This window comes from Vulpes lagopus, chromosome 21 (genome assembly GCF_018345385.1).
Source record: "Vulpes lagopus strain Blue_001 chromosome 21, ASM1834538v1, whole genome shotgun sequence".
In the NCBI taxonomy this organism is placed as follows: Eukaryota; Metazoa; Chordata; class Mammalia; order Carnivora; family Canidae; genus Vulpes; species Vulpes lagopus.
The window spans coordinates 41,723,966-41,745,903 of NC_054844.1; the positions used below are offsets into that span (position 1 = coordinate 41,723,966).

At 41.4% G+C, this 21,938-nt stretch overlaps 1 protein-coding gene across 12 annotated transcripts in view; it reads left to right on the top strand.

Annotated features, from left to right (window-relative positions):
* The first annotated feature begins 398 nt into the window (after window positions 1-398).
* Window positions 399-21,938, top strand: part of ATF1 (activating transcription factor 1) — an 83,002-nt gene continuing 61,462 nt past the window's right edge. The window contains exons 1-3 of one of the 12 annotated variants that reach the window (XM_041736179.1): window positions 1,871-2,024; window positions 2,241-2,433; window positions 8,359-8,457. In XM_041736179.1, coding sequence (XP_041592113.1) covers window positions 8,365-8,457 — 93 coding nt within the window. In that variant the 5' untranslated portion in view covers window positions 1,871-2,024; window positions 2,241-2,433; window positions 8,359-8,364. Of the gene's footprint in view, window positions 829-961; window positions 1,256-1,870; window positions 2,025-2,105; window positions 2,434-8,358; window positions 8,458-21,938 lie in introns of those variants that run through there. The other 11 variants (XM_041736182.1, XM_041736186.1, XM_041736188.1 and 8 more) reach the window with 11 other exon arrangements.

Genomic DNA, 21,938 nt, shown 5'->3' on the forward strand with positions numbered 1-21,938 from the left:
GTGTCTCTCATGAATAAATCAATAAAAAATCTATTTAAAAAAGAAAAATCCTGGAACTTATTTTGTCAAGACACTAAAAAGCTTATCACTTATGTGTTATCACTATAAAGCCATAAAACAACATTTTGCAAGGAAATGGATAAAGGCAAAAAAAAAAAAATCAGAATAATGCATAATCCCTTCTCCAGAACCGTAGATACACATTTAAAAATGTTTTTTGGGGATCCCTGGGTGGCGCACCGGTTTGGAGCCTGCCTTTGGCCCAGGGCGCGATCCTGGAGACCCAGGATCGAATCCCACGTCGGGCTCCCGGTGCATGGAGCCTGCCTCTCTCTCTCTCTCTGTGACTATAATAAATAAATAAATAAAATTAAAAAAATGTTTTTCGAAGCTTTTTGCAACGTGCTAAAATGAAGGCGTCACATGTCACTTTACAACGCTCCATTTCAACTGTGGCGTCCGATCTGTTCCCGGCGTCACACCCCTAGGGGAGCTCAACACAGCCGCCCGCGCCGTGTGTGTGTGACGTCAGTCTCTGGAGAAAATCCTTTCACGTGGGATAAAGGATGCAGCTCAATGCAATTTACGGGGCTAAAAATAGGCTGAGTGAACTAAGAGCCGAGGAGAAGCGCCAGCCTCCGAGCTTCAGTCCGCTCACTACAGGGTCCCGCCAGGTGAGGCGGCCGGCCGGCCGGGGACGACGGCTCCGGGTCTCACCGCCTCGGGAGCTGAGCTGCGAGCGACGCCACTAACCGATGAAAACTGCCCCAGGCCGATGGCGTCCTGACACCACCAGGTTGGCGACGGCCTCCGAAAACTGACGTCCAGGTAACCGTCACCTCCACCCTCTCCACAGGGAAGAGCGCCGGGAGACACACCTGGCAGTCGGAGAGAGCGGGCGCAAGATGGCGGCGCGTCACGTGAGCAACGCGGTGACGTAGGACGGCGGCCCGCACGGAGGGCCCGCCTTAACCTCACCCCCCACGCTCACTGACTCAGTAGTGCCCCTCTCCTCCCCCGCCCCCGGCCTGGTGTAGATCATGCCGCCAGTGGCGGCCCTGACTGCCGAGGAAACGGTAGCCTAGGACAGTTGGCTGTTACGTGACACTGGTTCTCCCCGCGCCGCCTGACCCCTAAGCCACAGGCACGTCCCCCGCCGCGTGAGGGGGTGGGGGAGTGGGCAGAGAACTCGGATCCACCTGGGAGGGGGGAGTGGAAGTTCCCGCCCCGGACAGCGGCGAGGCGGCAGCCACAGGTAAGCAGGGGGCGGGGGTGGGACGTGTTCCCGCGTCCCGGGGCACGGGGAGGGCGCGGGGACCCGGCGCCGGTGGGGACGCCGAGCCAGGTCTCGCGCCGAGCGGGGGGTCGCGCGCCAGCGGCGGCCGCGGTGGGGGAGGGGCGCGGAGGGCGCGCGGCGGAAGGGGGAGGGGCTGCCCGCGGTCCCCTGGCCGCGCGCCCTTCCGGTTCTCGCGCCTGGTGCGGCTGTTCCCCGTCGGTCGTCGGCCTCCGGTGCCTCCCGCCACCCCCCCCCACCGCCCCGCTCCCCACAACCAAAATAAGGCCGGAGACCTCCCGCCGGGGCTGGCTCTCGCCTCCGAAGCGGCCCCGGTGCGGCCCCAGGCGAGCGCCCTCCGCCGAAGGTCTCGGGGTCGGGCGGGGAGGGCGGCGTGGCCTTGGCCTCCGCGCCGTTTCCGCCCAGCTGCTCGAGGCCGGTTCTGCCCGCCGGGGAGCCCGGCGTACGCGGCGTGCCTGGCCGGGCGGGCGGAGGGCCGGCGCCGCGCCGACCCGCAGGCGGCTTCCAGTCGGGAGGGGGGTGGCGAGGACGCCGGCGCCCGGCCCCGCGAGGGGACGCTGTAGCTGGTGGGCGAGGAAGGTCAGCGGGCGGGGACGGCGGCCCCTCTCTGGTGTCCGGACGGAGCCTCACCCGCGGAGACTGATTTTCTCGTGAATCGTGAATCTAAGCGTGGCACTTCCCGCCGCCGGCTCCACGCCGGGTGTGCGGCTTGATCGGCGTCAGATCTACCGTAGGTGTCACGCGGTGGCGATGTTGTTGGCCCCGGAGGAGCTGTGGGCCAGCGCGGGTCCCCTCGGCCGTCAGGGAAACCTTTCCCTGGAAGAAGTGGCCCAAAGCGAAGATGCCATCACCGTTAATTCATACGGGGGGAAAAAAAAAAAAAGAAAAAAGTTCAGGGTTCTCAGACCCCGAAAAGACTTTCTCTCGGGCTTTTCTGATACCTCAGGACACCTCTCACTCACTGAACGGAGACCAAGCCGCGACGCCCGCGCGCGCACACGGTTCCAGGCTGTGGAGACTCGGTGCTGAGGGGCTGAGCGTAGTTGTGGGGGACGGAGCCTGGCAGCCCCTCTGGCTGTTGGGGTCCGGGCCGCCCCGGTAACGGCTGGCTGCGAGACCGACCAACGCCGAATGCTGTGGTGATTTTTTTTTTTTTTTTCCTGAAAGTGAAAATCTCCTAAGATTTCTTTCGGTTAGTGAAATCAGGTACCAGTGTAGGTTTTTAGTTACAGAGTGACGTGGTGTAACACGAATTTTCGAGAAGTGTGTGTGGGGGGGATACCTGTGGTCCCCGTGGGGCGTACCCTTCTGCGGCCCTTTGAGCGTAGACTGGACAAGCATCTTTGTCAGACAGGCCTGGTCTGTGGTGAGAGTTTGTATGCTGTGTTTGGTTATGTTTGCAGAATGCGTTTTGTCTTGAGACTTTTTGTTATCAACGGAAATAAATAACAGGAATAAAATGCTATTTTTCCTTGTAGGTTTTGTGATGCACCTCGGGGTCCCAGTTGGAATCAGTACAGTGGTCCTAACGCTCAATAGGTTCTCTTATTTGTAGTTATCCTTTAAGGTTATGTTTGGTCTGTGGTACATCTGTACGCTACTGCTGTATCACCAGTAGGTGGTAGTCCCGTCTAAAAATGCCTTTTCTTCGCTTGTTATCCTACTTAGTGAATTTCTAACTGGAAAGTAGGATTCTTTTGGTGCCTGAACTCTCCTGATTCTAAAGCCAAGTTGAAGCAATTGTCTAGATACATTTTTTTGACCATTATTTTTATCTGTAGCTAGACAAAGCCAACTAAACACATTGATTTATTCAACATTAATAAGTGTGCAAGGTATTAGTGCTATTTTGGGAACAGGATATGGTCTTTGGCTCCCTAGAGCTTGCATTCTGGTGGCAAGACAGAAAACAGGCCATTTCAATCCTGGGATAAGTGCCATGAGAAGAGGGGGCGACATGTGCCGTGGAGATATCGCCAGAGCCTCTCAACTAGTCTGCGGGAGTCGGGAAAGATTTCCTGGAAGAATAAATAACTCAAAGGCATTGGCCACCGGAAGAGAAGGGGAATACTGTTTGTGGCAGAGGGAATGGCGTATGTGAAAGCCTGAAGGTAGGGGAAAGCAAGGCAGGCACAGGTGAAGATCTGATGGAAATTCAGTATGACGAATAGGAAGTTTTGAGAGGAGGTAGTTCACTTGTGGAAACGTCCAGCAAGAGGCTCCTTACCCTCAAGCTTATCATAGTTCACTATTCTTGATAGGTGAGGAAACTAAGACCTTCATTCATCAAATGAGGATACCGTTTTTGTTGACGTTGATTGTTTACTGCATACATGAGGTTCTCTGTTGGGCACAGAGCATACATTCACATGATACAGGCCCTATCCTTAGACACCTTAAGACTGGGGGAAACAACAACAACAAAAAAGACTGGGGGAAACAGACATGCCAGTAAACACAGTCCAGAGTGTTAGGTGACCTCGTTAGAAATATGTTCAGGGCACAAAGTAGGAAGGACCTGGACCAGTTGGGAACTTAATGATTGGGATGAACCTTGAAAAGAATAGGAGTTTGCCAGATGGATAAGTTGGCAATGTTAGAGGAAGAGGGAAGCATGGAATAAAAAAACCTGGATTTGGGGTTGAAATAGTTCTGGCTTCAGGTCTTGTATTCATATCTTACTGCGAGATCCATAGTTAAGTGACAATTTCCTTGAGCCTCAATTTATACATCTCTCAATTAGGGAGTCCAGAAAATGATATATAAAAAAGTTCTTTAGTGCTTAGAATACAGTATTGCTTTCTGTGCAAGTTTTTTAAGAAGTACCATGTCTTTTACTTACATTCTTTATATGTCAACAAGATACAGCCTACTGCAGTTTCCTCAGCCTCCCAAATTGGTTCCCCTTGATGGCACTTTTGAAGCTGTATTTGACTGTCCCTGTGACTCTGCCCTACTTAGGTTGTCTAATGAATGTTAAGCTTCCATCTGCTGCCAGGAGCTACATTATTTTCATAGAAAATGCCTTTCTACACGTACAGTTTATTCTGCGTTGTGCCATTTTTTAACAGATTGTTAATCTTAACCTCAATTCTAGGAGTAATAGCTGAAAAAAGTGAGCCATGAAGATTATACTCAAACATTAAAAAATTTAGAGTATTGTTTATGATGAGATGTAACCATAAAGCTGTTTTCGTTTTGGGGGGAAAAAGCTGGTTTGTTGACTTCTCTTTAAAAAATTATAGAAAATAGGCTATCTTATTTTCCATAGGAAATGCGGTTGTAATAATTGTCCAAAATCTTATTTGCTGACTGCAGTGGCTTTTACTAGGAAATGTGTATTGTTTTGTTGATTGTGTTAGTTTCCATTAGATATAGGATTTCTTAATGATATTGTTATGGAGGAAAAATCAGTGAGTCACAGTGAAACAAAAGTATCATTTCCAGTAATTTAATGAGGTTTTAAAAAACCTTTTATAGTTTCTTTCAGTGTTTTAGCACTATATTTTTTCTTCTTTTCTACATTATATCTTCTGAAATGGAGTGTTAAAAAGGCATTTTTAGCCACCCAGCTGTCTCAGTCGATAGAATGTATGACTCCTGGTTTTGGGGTTGTAAATTCGAGCTCCATGTTGGGCATAGAGATTACTTAAAAATAAAATCTTTTTTAAAAGGCACTTTCAATGCAGACAGTATGTAGAAAATACAGAATTCTGAGTTTGGTGCTGTCTGTATGTTTAGTCTATGGGATTACATGTGTATTAGTGGAGATTAAAAATCACTGGGCTCTTCCTAAAGAAGGGACTATATGTAAGCTTACAAGCAGTTTGAAGAAACAACATAGGAAGCATTAGGTAAATTTGTTGAAAATAAAAGTTTTAAAATAATCATAGTTAAGTCATTGGAAAGATATTTACATCCACATGATGGAAATGAAATTTATATTAAGAAATTTTATAGACTGGAACACCTATGTGGCTCAGTTGATCAAGCGTCTGACTGATCTTGACCTGATTTTGGCTCAGGTCGAGAGCAAGCCCCCACATCGGGTTCTACACTCAAAGGGGAGTCTGCTTAAAGATTCTTTCTCACCCTCTCTCTCTGCCCTTCCCCCTGCTCACACAAACACTTTGTCACTCTCTCTAAATAAAATCTTAAAAAAAAAAATTTTTTTTTTTAAAGATTTATTTACTCATGAGAGACACAGACTGAGAAAGAGAGGCAGAGAGAGAAGCAGGCTCCATGCAGGGAGCCCGATGTGGGACTCCATCCCAGGACTCCGGGATCATATGCTGAGCCGAAGGCATATGCTCAACCACTGAGCCACCCAGGCGGCCCTTCTTTTTAAGATTTTGAGAGAGAGGAGCAGGCTCCCCGCTGAGTAGGGAGCCCAGTGCAGAGCTCAGTCCCAGGACTCTAAGATCTTGACCTGAGCCAAAGGCAGATGCTTAACTGACTGAGCCACCCAAGCTCTCCTACAACATTTTTTTTTTTTTTAAGATTTTACTTATTTGAAAGAGAGCACTATTGGGGAGAGGGGCCAAGGGAGAGGAAAAGGGACAAGAAGACTCCCTGCTGAGTGCAGAGCTCAGTGTGAGGCTAGATCCCAGGACCCTGAAATCATGACCTGAGCCAAAGTCAGACATTTAACAGACAGCCACCCAGGCGTCCTTGTTTGCAACCTTTTACAAGCTGTGAAAGAGAACTTCAGTCAGTTAAGTGTCTGCCTTCAGCTTGCGTCATGATCCCAGGGTCCTGGGTTGGAGCCTCACATCAGGCTTTCCATCCACTGAATCTGCTTCTCTCTCTCCCCCTCTGTCCTCTACCCTGCTTGTATTCTCTTTTGCTTGCACACTCTCTCTCAAAATCTTTTTTTAAAAGGCTAATGACATAGTTAGAGGGAAAAAAATTAAAAGTACTCTATGTTTCAGGCAGTAACACCTTTTCTCGGTGGCTAAGAACAATCGCTTTAATCTAGGTGTTAAAAATGCATTTCTGTTTTCTGATCTCCAAAAAAAAAGGAGGAGGGGAAATATGTTGACTTAAACTTCACGGTTAAGTCAGTGATGGTAAGTAAAGGGCAAGTACCTAGTTGCCCTCCCACCTCTAAAAATTCTTGCAATTGTAATACCATACACATAACATAAAATGTTATATCTTAACCATTTCTAAGCATACAATTCAGTAGTGCTAAATGTATGAGATTGTTGAAGAGCCAATCTACAATACTTTTTTATACCCATTAAACGACTCCCTATTCCCCCCCCCCCATCCTTTCAGCTCCTAGCAACCATTCTACTTCCTGTTTCTATGGGTTTAACTATTCTAGGTACTTACGTAAGTGAAATCATACAGTATTTGTCTTTTTTTTTTTTTTTTAAAGATTTTATTTATTTGTTCATGAGAGACACAGAGGCAGAGACATAGGCAGAGGGAGAAGCAGGTTCCATGGAGGGAGCCTGATGCAGAACTTGATCCTGGGACTCCCGGGATCACGCCCTGAGCCAAAGGCAGACGCTCAACTGCTGAGCCACCCAGGTGTCCCCAGTATTTGTCTTATTGTGGCTGGCTTACTTCATTTAGCATAATGTTCTCAGAGTTCAATCATGTAACATATGTCACAATTTTCTTTTTAAGGTTGAATAATATTCCATTGTGTGTATATATACCACATTTTGTTTATCCATTCATCTCTATGCACACTTGCATTGATACCACCTTTTGGCTATTACGAATAATGTTGCTGTGCACATGGGTGTGTAAATATATCTTTAAGACCCTACTCTCAGTTTCTGTGAATAAATACCTAGATGTGGGATTTCTGGATCATATGGTAATTCTTTCTATCTTTAATTTTTTGAGTAGCTACCTACTGTTTCCCATAGTGGCTACATCATTTTTGCATCCCCAACTATAGTACTCAGATGTTCCAATTTTCCACATCTTCACCAACACTCATTTTCTGTTATTTTTTTTTAAATATTAGCCATCCTAATGGGTGTTGAGATAATCTTTCTCATTGTAGTTGAGATTTGCATTCCCTAATGATTAGATATTGAGCATCTTTTCATGCTTGCTGCCCAGTCCCCTTTTTTCTTTTTATGTCTTTGTATGTAATCATAAAAACCTTAAATTCTACCCAAGTCTTTTAGCATTCTTTTTCTAAGTGGTTGTCCTCCTACTTGACATTCCATCTCTCATAAGTCATTTATTCTTATTTTTACCCAGTCTACATATCGTACAGTTGGTATCTAGATCATCTAGTTGTTTAGAACCTCTTTTGTATAATTGTACTTATTTAGTTAGTTCAGCTTTTACTCAATGACTTCTCTATGTAGAACTGTATGTGTTATTAGAAACCTTCCTAGACTAGAGAAGAATGTTTGTGTCCATGGATGGGAAGACTATCATACTTTTGAGTGGGATAACATTTGAAAATTTAGTCATAACTTTATATATATACATACATACACCATTTATTAAATTTTAACATGTTCATGAGGATCAGAATTTTTATTTTTATTTTATTTTTTTTAAAGATTTTATTCATTCATTCATGAGAGAGAGAGAGAGAGGGGCAGAGACACAGGCAGAGGGAGAAGCAGGCTCCATGCAGGGAGCCAGACGTGGGACTCCATCCCTGGTCTCCAGGATCACACCCTGGGCTGAAGGTGGCGCTAAACCGCTGAGCCACCAGGGCTGCCTGATCAGAATTTTTAAAATGTAAAAGAATATGCAAGGAAAAGTCCTTACTACCTATGTTCCATAGTTACCAATTCTCTTCCACAGAGGCAACCAAATTGCCAATTTTTATACAACTATGCAGTAAATTATACATATTTTGTAGTGCTTTTTATTTGCCATTTCTTGAGATCTTTACAATTAGATCTCTACACAGAACAACATCAGAACATACTGAATTTGGATAAATTGAGCTCAGCCCGTAGCAGAGAAAAACTTTGTCTTGTTCCTCTGAAAAAGTACATGTGTTAAGAAAAATATCCTAGGATTTCTCGAAAATGAAGTTAGAAAGCATCTTTTAACTGACTTTTTTTCCCTTATAGTTGATTATGGAAGATTCCCACAAGAGTAACACTTCAGAGGCAGCACCGCAACCTGGTTCAACAGTTCAGGGAGCTCATATTTCTCATATTGCTCAACAGGTAAGGCAGGAACCAGCCAAAATATTGAGCTAATTAGGAATATTTTGTGAAAAGGAATCAAGCAAAAAGAACTGTATATGTATGAAAGGAAGGTAGATTTGATTTAAGCATCCTGTTGCAATCATTCAGTTTTCTTTTATAAAAAGTATATTTAATATTATTTTAATATTAAATACTTTTAAAAACTTGTGGATTTCATTTTATATGGTAAATGATATAGACTTTTTTCAGACTGATTTTGTTGCTGCATAAGAAAAATGAAAAATTATTTGTCTCTCTGAGCTAATTTGAAACAAATAGTTTCAAGAGGCAAACCATCTTAAGAGTGGGGGTAAAAAAAAAAAGAAAGGGCAAACTATCTTTAGTTCAGTAGATTTATTGTGGATATATAGGAAATCTTTTTGCTGAACTGGAAACTAGGCCTGTATGTTAGAGAATTTAAATTGATAGGCATGTATATTACAGAACTGATATTTTATAAATTTCAAATGGTCTGATCCATGTACCTGACCCACTTCAAGGAAAACAGCTGATGGTATTTGTTACCAGTGATAAGACTTGAACTTTCAAACAAAAACTAGAATTTGGAAAACTTGTATTCACCATTATGAGCCTGACAGTTTCCCAGTAGTTATAGACTTTTTAGTTACAAAATTGTGCTACAAAATCTTACTTGGGTATAAGATTCATTCAGAGTGCAAGGTAGACCAAAGCATTTTAACGTTAACAGAATATATAATAACATTAAGATTGTACATTAAACCAATCTTTAAGAGACTACAGCTTGTTTAAGTTTTGATATGGTATCAAAGAAGAATATCCACAATTATCTGAAAAGACTATTAAAAAAAGCCCTCCCTTTTCCGACTACATATGAGACCAGACTTTCTTCATATATCTCAGCCAAAACAACATATGGCAACATATTTAAGGTAAAAGCAGGTAAAAGAATTCAGCCATTTTTTATTAACTGAGACATTAAAGTAATTTGCAGAAATGTAAAACGGTGTCATTCTTTCACTAATTTGGGGGAGGGGAAGTTTAGTTATATAATTGAAAACTTGATTTATATTAATGTGTAATAGATCTACATTACATCAAAATGAACTGTTAAATATTTAAAAAATTTCTTTAATTTTGAATGTGCTAGTAGATTAAAAGCCAACATAAATAAAAATTCTTTGGGGTCCTCAATAATTTATATACGTGTAAAAGGATCTTGAAACCAAAAAATTTGAGAAACGGGGCCTTAAAGGAATTAATCCTTCAAGCTTGACACATACTTCTTTATTATTTGGCTATATCTGTGTAGAATGATGGTGTCTTCTCCATATGGTGCTGGAAAAACAATCATGGAGTCTTTCCGCTCTCTTTCTGTTAATAGAGCCCTCCACAGAAATGTTTAAATTCACTTGGCTTATGTGTGTAGTTCTGTTATTTTGGTTAGATGTGAATGTTTCCAAAGTTTCCTTAGAAGCATGTTTACAGTGAGATGTAGAATAAGTACATTTCTAAGTGGTAGGTAATTTTGTAGTGATTTAGAAAAACAATGTCACTGACTTTATGTCCAAATTCTTGTGGCTTGATTACTTTATTAGACTCTAAATATTATAAGGAAATAGTATTTAATACATTAATATTTATTCAGTCATTCAGTATAAGCTAGGAACATAGCAGTAAACAGAAGTCTCAGCTCTTAGGAAATTTACTTCTAATTTTGAGGAGACAAGAAATAAACATATCAGTTCGTAGTATGATCTGTGGGGACTAATAAAACAGTAAGAGGGTTGGGGAATTGGTGAGGGCAGGTGGAGTTGCCTTTTTATATAAAGTGGGCAGAGAAATCCCATTAGTGGAAGGAACTCTTCATTTACATGAACTAACAGTTATAAGACACTGAGACTATGTATGCTTGGCATGGTTAAGGAACAGCACAGGGGCTGGTGTGATGGGAGACAGACAGAATGAGGGGAGAATTATATAAGACGAGACAGAGAGGTTTTGGGTGGGAAGGAGAATGCCAGATAAGGTAGGCCTTTTATGTCACTGTAGGGCTTTTGGCTTTTAATCTGGGTGAGATGGGAATCCTTTGGAGTGTTTTGAGTAAAAACCTTATCTGATATTTTAATAGGATCATTTTGTTTGCTTTGTGGAGTAGAAGCAGGAAAACCAGTTAGGGTGCTGTTACAGTGATGTGCATGAGAGGTGATACTGGCTTGGACCAAGGTGGTAGCAGTGCTGGTGGTGAGATAAAGTTAGATTCTGAATATAATTTGGTTGTAGAGCCAACAGTGTTTACTTTAGAAATATATGTGGGTTTTAGAGAAAAAAATAAGTTAAGATAGACCCTACAGTTTTTGGCTTGACTGTAGGAATAGAGTTGCCACGTACTAATAAGATGGACAATACTTGAGTATGTTTTTCTTCTCTTTTGGGAGGAGTATTCGCAATCAGGAATTTAGCTTTTAGGCACGTTAAGTTGGTGATGCTCTCTGTATTAGTTTTCGGTGCTACAAAACAAATTACCACAAATTTAATGGCTCATGACAACACATGTTACCACAGTGTCTGTGAGAGCAGAAACTTTGCTAGGTTCTCTGCTTTGATATTTCAAGTTGCAACCAAGGTATTGGCTTGGGCTGGGTTCTTATCTCTGGATTAGACTGGAGAAGAATCCACTTCCAACTTCACTCAGATTGTTGGCAGAATTCATTTTGTTGCAGCTGCAGGACTGAGAGCTTCAGTGTTTTTGTTGGCTGGAGGCCACCCTCAGATCTTAGAGGTCATCTCCAATCCATTGCTATGTGGCCCTCCCCATAAGCAGTTCACAGCATCGCAGCCTGCTCTGTTAAGTCCAGCAAGAGGGTGAGAGTGAGTTAGCTAGCAAGACACTCTTTTTTTGTTTGTTTTTTAAAAGATTTTATTTATTTATTCATGAGAGACAGAGAGAGGTGCAGAGACCTAGACAGAGAGAAGCAGACTTCTCTCGCAGGGAGCCTGATGCTGGACTTGATCCCCAGAGCTGGGATCATGCCCTGAGCCAAAGACAGACGCTCAACTGCTGAGCCACTGGGGATCCACCTAGGCATCCCTACCAAAATAGTCTTATATAATACCATATAACATAATCAAGGGAATTATATCCCATTTCTTTGCTGTAAAATGCAACATAATCATGGGAATGACATCACTACTCAAGGATTCTGTATTTGCAGATTTGCCTACTTGATAAAATTTATGTATAATCCCAAAATCAATCCAGCACTTCGGTGATCATTTGTGGACATGCCCAGGGTGTTGAAAAATTGGTGTCACTTGATCCACACCTCTCCAGGTGACATTGAACAAGGCACTAGGTCGTCTTATTTTAGCTCCCAAACTGTAAATAGTTCCTTTTGTGTGGTCTAATTAGTGGCATATTTTTTGCATTTTTGTGCTTTTTGTTTGGTGATTTTGCTATTTAAAATGGCCTCCCAGGTATAGCGTTGAGTGCCAGGAGGAGAAAATATATGTGTTAGGTAAGTTTTGTTCAAATATGTGTTGTAGTGCTGCTGTCCATGAGTTCAGTATTAATGAATTAACAATATATGTACTTAAAAAAGGTATATTTAAACAGAAACACTTAAAACAAGGTTATATATTGACCAGTTGATGAAAATAATGTGCCTAAAGGCTTGCAGGAACCTAACTCCATAGTCCCCCCCCCCCAGCAGTTGTTTAGTATTTGCTAATTACATGTACATGCAACTTTATAGAGTATCAGTACCACAAATAACAAGAATTGACTATTTAGCAACATGGAGTTTATTGACAGCCTTGACAAGAACTATTTTAGTGGGAGTAGAAATAAAAATCTAATTAGGTCCAAGAGAGCATGGAAAAAGGCAGGGGAGTATAGACACTCATTGACAACAAAATGAATGGACAACTCCTTTGAGGAGTTTGGTTGCCAAGGAGGCTAAGGAATGAAGTTGCAGGAGAGAGTTGTAGGTCATTGAAGCTTTACTTTTTTTTTTTTTTAAGATTTTATTTATTCATGAGAGACACACTGAGAGAGAGAGAGAGCAGAGACACAGGCAGAGGGAGAAGCAGGCTTCCTGCAGGGAGCCCAACTTGGGACTCAATCTCAGGTCTCCAGGATCACACCCTGGGCCGAAGGCAGTGCTGAACTGCTGAGCCACCCGGCCTGCCCTGAAGCTTTACTTTTATTATTATTAAAGATGGGAGGAATTAACAGCCTTTTGGTATACCAGTGGGATAGATGCAGTAGAAAGGGGAAAAATTGATGATAGAGGAAAGGAGAGGGACATTCTGGAATGATGTCCTTGAGGAGAGGAGGGAACGAGATTTAATTTATAAGTGGAAAAATATATTTTACGTGAACACAGGTACATCATTCACAGAAAGTAAATACAGGTTAGGTGGGAAGATTAGAGAGGAGACACTCCGAAAGTTTTCTCTCAATAATTTCTTTGTTTTTCAGTGAAATAAAATGCTTTGAGAAGATAAGGAAGGAGGAGAAAGTATGAAATAGTCTCCCAGGATAGTAGGAAATGTAAGTGGACTAGGGATATGTATAACAGGATTGCTGGAGATCATGAACAGTCCACTTGAGGTTTGATCATGAGTTTAAAGTGAGACTGTTAAGTTCAGTTATGTGTTTTTCTCCAGTCTGATTCAAGTATAGTTTGCATCCAGGTTACAAGCATAGAGAAGGGGAGTTAACAGGATTGATTTTTAGTTAAGGGACTATAATGAGCAAGAAAAGGTACGGACATTGATGGTGTGTGTAATAATAGTGATTATGATGCTCGGCCACAAAATTTAATGTGTATAAGGAAGAAAGTGGGGACTTGATGGGATCAAAAGCAGGAAAAAAGATACTAGGCTCAATGAATTGATGATAGGTTCCTGTGGAGTCCAAGAATTGTTGAAAGCCAAAATAGTAGAGGTGATGAGTTGGAAATAGGTGATAATCAGAGGGATACTTGAATTTGAGATTATGGAGGGGTGCATTTATTGACAATGATAAAATTTAATTAAGTGGTTCTCAACCGGAGTATACTAACTTCCTACTGAGATGTCTGAAAATGTGTGTGTTTGAGGGTGGGGAGGGTGACACTGATTTTCAATGGACAGGAACCAGAGATGCTAAATGTTTTGCATTGAGCAGCATATTCTTGGACATGGAAGAATTGTCCCGCCCAAAATCCCTGTGTAGAAACCTTGTAGGGTATGACAACAGGAGCAGGTAACTGAGGAGGGTGGAAGACAGGGCTTTGGAGAGTAAAAGACAGGGGCCTGGTTATAGAAGATTACTGGATGTTGCATATTGAAATCACACAAATCATATCTGGAGTGGTATTAGAATAAGTTGGTTTGGCTGCTAATATCTTAAAGAAGTGAGAGAGGATATAACTACCCCAAGGACAGTCTGCTGTTATGAACCTTGAAGTTGGGAGCTTCTGGGGGAGGACTTTGAAGGGACATTGGTCTAGAACGACCAATGAAAAGCAAAGGAAACGCACACCCTATCTGTAGACTCATGGTATGAGTGCAAGGAGAGAGCTATAGGGGAGGCAGTTTTCTTTAGAAGAGCTGAAGTTGGGATCACTGGGTGGCTCAGCGATTTAGTGCCTGCCTTCTGCCCAGGGCGTTATCCTGGAGTCCTGGGATCGAGTCCCGGCATTGGGCTCCCTGCATGGAGCCTGCTTCTCCCTCTGCCTGTGTCTCTGCCTCTCTGTCTCTCTCTCTCTCTGTGTCTCTCATGAATAAATAAATAAAATCTTAAAAAAAAAAAAAAAGATTAAGAGCTGAAGTTCAATTATGGCAGCAAGGTGAAGGGGAGGGACTTAGTACTTGTTGAATTTCATTTAATTCCAAATTATATGTAGATTGAGAGGCAGACGGTCTTGCTCAATGAAAAGAATGATGGAAGCAGTCAGAGGACGTGGTCTGAACCCTTATTTTGTCACTAGTGACTCAAGAACATTAAGTCACTTATTTAGACTTGATGTTCATCATCTAGTATTAAGTGTCAGACTTGGCAATCTTTAAGGTCTTTTCCAGCTCATAACTTTCAGTAATTCTCATATTGTAGAGAAATTTATATATTTTAATCAGGTTGAATAGAGAAAATAAGATAATAGTAACAAATAAAATTTATTGAGTGTCCACCATGTACCTGGTACATTTCTAAGCATTCAACATGTTATAATGCCTTCAAACCTCATGTCAACCTACTGTACTTTTATAACTCCCATACAATAGGAAGTGATTTGAATTCCAGCAGTTTGACTTCTGTCACAATTTGGGTTTCCTAGGAAGTAGACTGTGAGATGTAAATTAGTATGCAGGAGGTTTATTAGGGAGTCCTCTTGGGATTATCACTTGTGAAAAGTAAAGAAAAGAGAAGGAAGCAGGATTGGGCAGAAGTAGAAGTGGGACTGTGATTCAGTCTCAGTGAAGGCCTCAACTGACCCCATGTAAAACTTGGAAGCTGAGAAAGCTCTTCAGAATAGGGGGAAGGGGCCAGCCAGGCCTTTATATCCCAGCACCAGTCATGAGATCTTGTCTAGATACCAAAGCTAGGATGTTTTCATTCATTTGAATACCAGTATTTATGGATATCTAACTACCTAACTTAATTTTTTTTTAAACTTTGAACTGGGGCCAGTGTAAGATCCCAGAGGCTGATCTGCAAATGAAGCTACTTGTATTCGTGTGTGAGACCCTGTGTTCAGGATTGGGTGACTTTTCTAAGAGAAATCTTGGGGATGGGTTGGGGTTGGTTGCATTTTTTTTTTCTTAACCTAACTTGGGGGTGGGGGGAAATCCTATTTTTTACAGTATTTTTGTTTTTGTTTTTTTATTTAACATTTCCTTTTAAGGCCTTGAATTTTTACTAAATTTCCTCCTGACTTAAAAATCTTCTAATCTGGGAATTTGAAATCTCGGTACTTAATGTTACACCAATTTTTGCAAAGAGTTCAAACCACTTTAATACCAGTACATGGTAAAAATTTGCAGCCATTTCAAGCAGTTGGTGGGCTTTTTATATATCATCATTAATTGGTATCATTAAATGTTCTGAGAGGTGTATGTAAAATGTAAAAAGTATAGGGTGTTTTTTTTTTTTTTTTAATAACAATAAACTTTCAAAGAGAAAACAAACAAACAAAAAACCCTTGACAAGGTGACTCATCAACCAAGGCAATTCCAAAGAGTGCTGACAACTGAATGCTGCCAGCATTTGGAGAATAAGTCTTTTACTAGTGAAACGGGATCTGCAGGTTGCATCAGAGTGCTCACTACAACTCTATAGAGTCCGTGGTCACCAGTCCTTTGTTGCCTGCAGGCAGAGTATGAGGATAGTGGAAGAAATTACAAATAGGCTTGGCTCCAAAACACTTTTCAAACAGCTTGATCTTCATGCCATTCATATTTTTTAAGATTTTATTTTTAAGTAATCTCTACCTCAGTGTGGACCTTGAACTGAAAACCCCAAGATCAAGAGTCACATGCTCTACCAACTGAGCCAGCAAGGTGCCCCCATGTCGTTCATATTTTTGACATGGAGACTTCACTCAGGGATCATCCAGGGATAAGCTAAGAATGTGTATGTGTGCATCGGTGCCTTTGATAATCCTTTCTTACCTGGAGATACTCTATCTAACATCTTGGACATTCTAGGTCATCTGGGTTTCACTTTTTGGTAAAGAAAGATTCTCCTATAGGGTAACTTAGAAATAAATCTAGGTGAGTTTATTTGGATCTTTCCAGCATAGATGGCATGGAAGAGTAGAATAATGATTTTTCTTTTTCATTCACTTAACATAGACTTTCACAGAGCCAAGTTTTAAATTTTGACTAGGTCCAGTTTATCAAGTTTTCCTTTTATGGATTGTACTTTTGGTGTCTTAAGAATTCTCTAGTAGTCCTAAATTTCAAAGATTTTTTGTTTCTTCCTAGAAGTTTTATAGTTTTGTGTTTTACATTTAAGTCCATGATCCATTTTAAGTTAATTTTTGTGTAGATTTGAGAGTTTTTTTGTGGGGGTAGGAGGGGGTGCTATCTCTGGATATACAACTGCTACAACACTACAGCATTACTTTTGCAGCTTTGTCAGAAATTATTCGGGCATATTCATCTATTTCTGCTTCTCTATTGTGTTCCATAGATCTATGTGCTATCCCTCTGTCAGTACCATGCTGTCTTGACTACTATGTATAGTAATCTTTGACATCTGGAAGAAAGATTACTCCCATTTTATTCTTCTTTTTCAGAGTTGTTTTAGGGCCTTTCCTTTTCCATATAAATTTTTGCAATAAGCTTGTTTGTGTCTACAAGCCAACATATCAGTTTGAAGAGAACTGGTATCTTAGTGAATACCACTAAGATATTGGTCCTTGAATATAGTAAATCTCTTCAATTATTTAATTTCCTTTGCTTTCCTTCCATAGCATTTTGTTTTTCTCAGCATACAGATCCTGTATATGTTTGTTAGAATTATACCTAAGCATTTCATTTTCTTTGAAACAATTGTAAATAATACTGCATATTTTCTTTGGACCTGTTGTAAATGATACTGTGTTAATTTTCGATTTTACTTGTTAGGGTATAGAAATGTAATTGATTCTTGTTTATTGATCTTATTATACCTTGTAACATTAGTTTTAGGAGTGATGATTTTTTTCTTTGCTTTTGTTTTGTTTTTAGTATTTCTTGTGGTATTCTACGTAAACAGTCATGTGATCTGCAGATAGAGATGGCTTTCTTTTTTTCCAGTTTTATTCCAGTTCAGATTTATCCCAATTATTTACAATACATTTTTTTCTTACTGCACTGTTAAGAACTCACAGAGCTATGTTGAATAGAGTGGTAAGAATGAGCATCTTTTCTTTCTACCCAGTCTTGAAGGAAAGACATTCGTTAGTCTGATGTTATTAGCTATAGGGGTTTTTTTTTTTTTTAGCTGTAGGTTTTTAAAAAAAATGCTCTGTGAGTTTGAGAAAGTTCCCTCTATTTGTAGTTTTTGGAGAGTTTTTTCCATTCCATGAGATAAAATATCATGAAATGAAATTCTTCTGCATCATTTGGTGTGCAGCCGTGATTTTTTTTTTCTTCTTATGGTGATGTGGTGGATTACATTGATTTTTAAGTATCAAAGCAGCTTTGCATACCTGAAATAAATAGCACTTGGGCCATGGTGGTATATTCTCTTTATATGTAACTAGATTCTGTTTGCTAATACTTTGTTGAGGATTTTGCATCTAAATTCATGAGATATTGGTCTGTAGTGGTTTGTTTTTTTTTTTTTTTTTAACAGGGCTATTCAGGCCGTTTTATCATAGCTGAGTTTGGGTAGTTTGTGGTTTTCAAGAAATTGATACATTTCTTCTGAGTTGTCAAATTTATGAATGTAGAGCTGTTCATAGTATTACCTTTTTAACCCACTTAATGGCTGTAGGGTCTGTTGACCTTAAAAAACTGTCAGTTAGTTACTTTATCAGTGAAAATAAAGTTTATTCAGGAATAACAGAAAATTGCAATCCGGGGCATGCAAGCTATGGCAAAAACGGTAAGTCCCACAAACAAAGGAGAGGAATGTTATTTTATGGAGAAGAAGGAGGAGGGAGTTGGAAGTGGTTATTTTGAAAGAAAGTCCATTGGAGGAAAGTGCAAGTTCACAGTGATAATTGTTTCTCATTGGGTGAGTTGCAGGGCTAGTCAGTTTCTTATAGGAGGTGCAATGTACCTCTTTGCCTTTTGGGGCCTGTAATTGAGTCCTTCCTGTTAACTATTCTTCTTTTGGAGTTTAATTGTGGCTGAGTGGTAGGGCTTACCTTCTGGCCTCCCAACTCCACTTTAGTGAGGTTTCCCTTTATTTTTATATTTTCCCCTTTTGATCAAGATCTTTCTCTGAGAGCATAGCTGATCAAAAGTCAGGTTTTCTTAATTCAGAAACCTTTTATCCCTCAGTGCCAGGAAAGACCTTTCTTGGTTGTCATGTCCCATATCAGTGCATAGCAATTGGAAACCAGTTGAGTTCACATTTGAGTAACAAGGAAGGTTAGGAGGGAGAACTCTCAGACACTTCCCACCTTATAGTCTATACTTACTAAGATGGTAAGCACTGAAGATTATTTCCTTATTGGGAAGATCATTTTGACAAAAGTTTGATAGACAACAAATACAGAAAGTAACAGGACAACTCCAAATTGTGTGATGGTTCTAAACTGAGATCCTAGATCTGAAAGTAGCCAACCAGAAATATTTATTGGCACTTATCCCGACTTAAGGGAGAAAACCTGAAGTTGTGTATGCCTCCTAGAAGTCACCACTTAAAGCTGCCATGAAAGCAGAATAGTGAATATAGATAGCAAGAACACACTGAAGGAATTAACTGAGTACATTTGGGAAGATATATTGCAGGTATAAATATGAAGCAAAAGCTGATGAACTTTTTGCAGAACAGCAAAACCTCAAAGACATTTTAAAACAGCCTTGTTATCTTGAAAGAACTGTTTGGAACCAAATGTATTTGAGTTGTGGTAAGGTTGCAAATTCAGAGACCGTGAATTTGGATAAGAATCCAGAGTCCGTTAATAGTTCAGATGAAAGAAAGACTTTTGTTGAATTCAGAACCCTTTTAGAAGAAGCAAGTGAAAAATTAATTTGTCATGGGATCACAATGATGCTGTTTCTGAAAGTTCATAGTCAAAAGAAGAGGTTCCCTCCTCCCATCCCCAACACTGAACAAGGGTTTAGGAAATACCAACAAGGACATTCATTGTCTTTCCACAATGAGAAGAAGCGACAGTGAGAAAAAGGTACACAGGCCTGGTTACAGACATCTTGGGAAAGCTGTCTTGTCAGATGTCATCTGCTTTAGTTCCCAGAAATCTTTACTTCCAGGTCACCAGGCAGCGGCAGGGCCAGTCAGGGTTTGGCATTTTCTTTTTAGATGGGTCACATGAATCCAAGAGTCTGTTTCTTAGAGTTTGGTGACACAAAGGTGGTTAGTAAGTGGTAAGGCCATTTCCAGCAAGGTTGAAGAGTCTTTCTTTCTTTTTTTTTTTTTTTAAAGATTTATTTTTATTTATTTATGATAGACATAGAGTGAGAAAGGGGCAGAGACACAGGCAGAGGGAGAAGCAGGCTCCATGCCGGGAGCCGGACCCGGGACTCGATCCCGGGACTCCAGGATGCGCCCTGGGCCAAAAAGGCAGGCGCGAAACCGCTGAGCCACCCAGGGATCCCCCTGAAGAGTCTTTCTTGAAGTGTTTTTTTCCCTAGATGAAATCTGGTTGCAAGGTGTGGCGCTTAAGGTTTTCATATTTCAGGAGCTCATGGTGAAGATTACTCTACCACAGCATGGCTATTTTTAATAGAAGCAATTAGATCTTTAGAATAGTGGAGTATATCTCCTTTTATCAACTGTGGGTCAGAGGAGGCAGGGGCCAAGTGTATTAAAGTCCAGTGACTATCTCAAAAAGGGAGAATCTGAGTTTCACAGGCAGTGGATCTGAAACGTGGAAGGACTAACAGCAGCACTGCTATCCAGGGTATTTGGAGGGTCTCTGCGAATTTTGCCAGTTGAGTCTTACTAGTGACATTTATGTTTGACTAACCTGGAGGATTGAAGATGGTATGCACAATGAAGGGTTGTAAAACTGGCCAAACAGCACAGACTTGTTGAAGCACCCGACTGGAAAAGTGGGTTTCCCAGTCACTATGAAGTTCACAGAAAAGTTCTCCAGGTAGGGATAATAATCTTTTCTATCAGAATTTTAGGCACAGAAAAAAACACTGGCCTGTCTACAAGGAAAAGCTTCGGTCCACTAAGAAGGCATGCAAACCATAACTAAATTGTCATACTTTTGTCCATGAGACAGGGAAAGCTGTATGAAATCCATTTGTGCAAATAAGTTTCCCTCTCAATTGTAGCTTTGGACAGGCAGAACAAGTGAGGATAGATGCTTTTTATAGCCTTATTAGTATTTCCCCACCAATACTATTTCATGAATGATACCATTTTGTCAGTAGACCAATAGTTTAATGCATGCACACTAGTAAGTGGGAACTTTAGAACTTTTGGCAGGACCAGATTATTTGGTCCAAACCAGCATTCTTTCTATCAAAAGAACAATTACTGGATCTCCAATATTGTTTTTCCCTCTCTTGGGCTAATTGTTGGGTATCTCTTATTAGTTTTCCCAAATGATAATTTGGGAGAACATCCTTTTGGACCACGACAGAGGTTTGGCTGTTGGTTTCCTTGAGAGCTGAGTTTTTGGTGGCAGTATCAGCAAGGTTTACTTTGGGACTCAGGGAGTTGAGTCTGGAATGCCCAGGAACCTTAATAACAGAGCAGCTGGCAGAAGTATGGCATCTAGTAAATTTTGGGGCATAAGAGCCATTTTTAATTTTACCCCTATTGGAAGTAAGGAAACCTCACTGTTTCCATAACATTCCAAAGGCATACTGACTATGGGTGTAAATGTTTGCAGTTTTACCCTTGGCCAGTGTACTAGCCTCAGTAAGGGGATATAATTCAGCCTGTTGAGTATCCAGCGGTAAAGGTGCTGCCTCAGTGACTTCAAAAGTAGTTGTAGTTGCATACCTAGCATGATATTTAGCATTTTCATCCTGTAAATAGGAACCATCAGTAAACCATTAAAAATCTACAGTAGTGGGATCCCTGGGTGGCGCAGCGGTTCGGCGCATGCCTTTGGCCCAGGGCGCGATCCTGGAGACCCGGGATCGAATCCCACATCGGGCTCCCGGTGCATGGAGCCTGCTTCTCCCTCTGCCTGTGTCTCTGCCTCTCTCTCTCTGTGTGTGTGACTATCATTTAAAAAAAAAAAAAAATCTACAGTAGTTAGGGGAGTTTTGTGTAAATTTTCACAAGGAGTCAAAAGATGATCTGTCAGTCTTAAATAGTCATGAGGGGTTTTGCCAGTGAAGGAGGGGAGAAGACTAACAGGGTTAAGGTTATTGCAGCAAGAAAGAGTTCTGTGAGGAGCCGTTGGCAGCAGAATGTCATAGAGGGTGAGTTGACTAAGAAGTGCTGTGTGTGAAGAGAATTTGGGAAGGCCTTTGCTGCATGGAGCACAGAGGGCTAAAGGGGATCCTAGGGTTATTTCTTCAGTGGCTTTAACTTAAAGGGAAGTGGCAGGAATGGCTGTGAGGCAAAGGGGACAGCCTCATACCACAGGGTCTAGTTGTTGGTCATAATATGCTATGAGTTGATGGTGGTCCCCATGCTTTTAGATGAGGACATTCCCTTCCCTCTTACTTGAAAAGAGGAGAAAGGGAAGTTGATATATGTGCTGCCAAAGGGAGTAATTAGGATGTCTGAGGGCAGAGCCTTTATTAGGCTTTAAAGTTTCAAAAGCTGGGGTGCCTGGGTGGCACAGTCAGTTGAGCATCCGACTCTTGGTTTTGGCTCGGGTTGTGATCTCAGGGTCCATGAGATC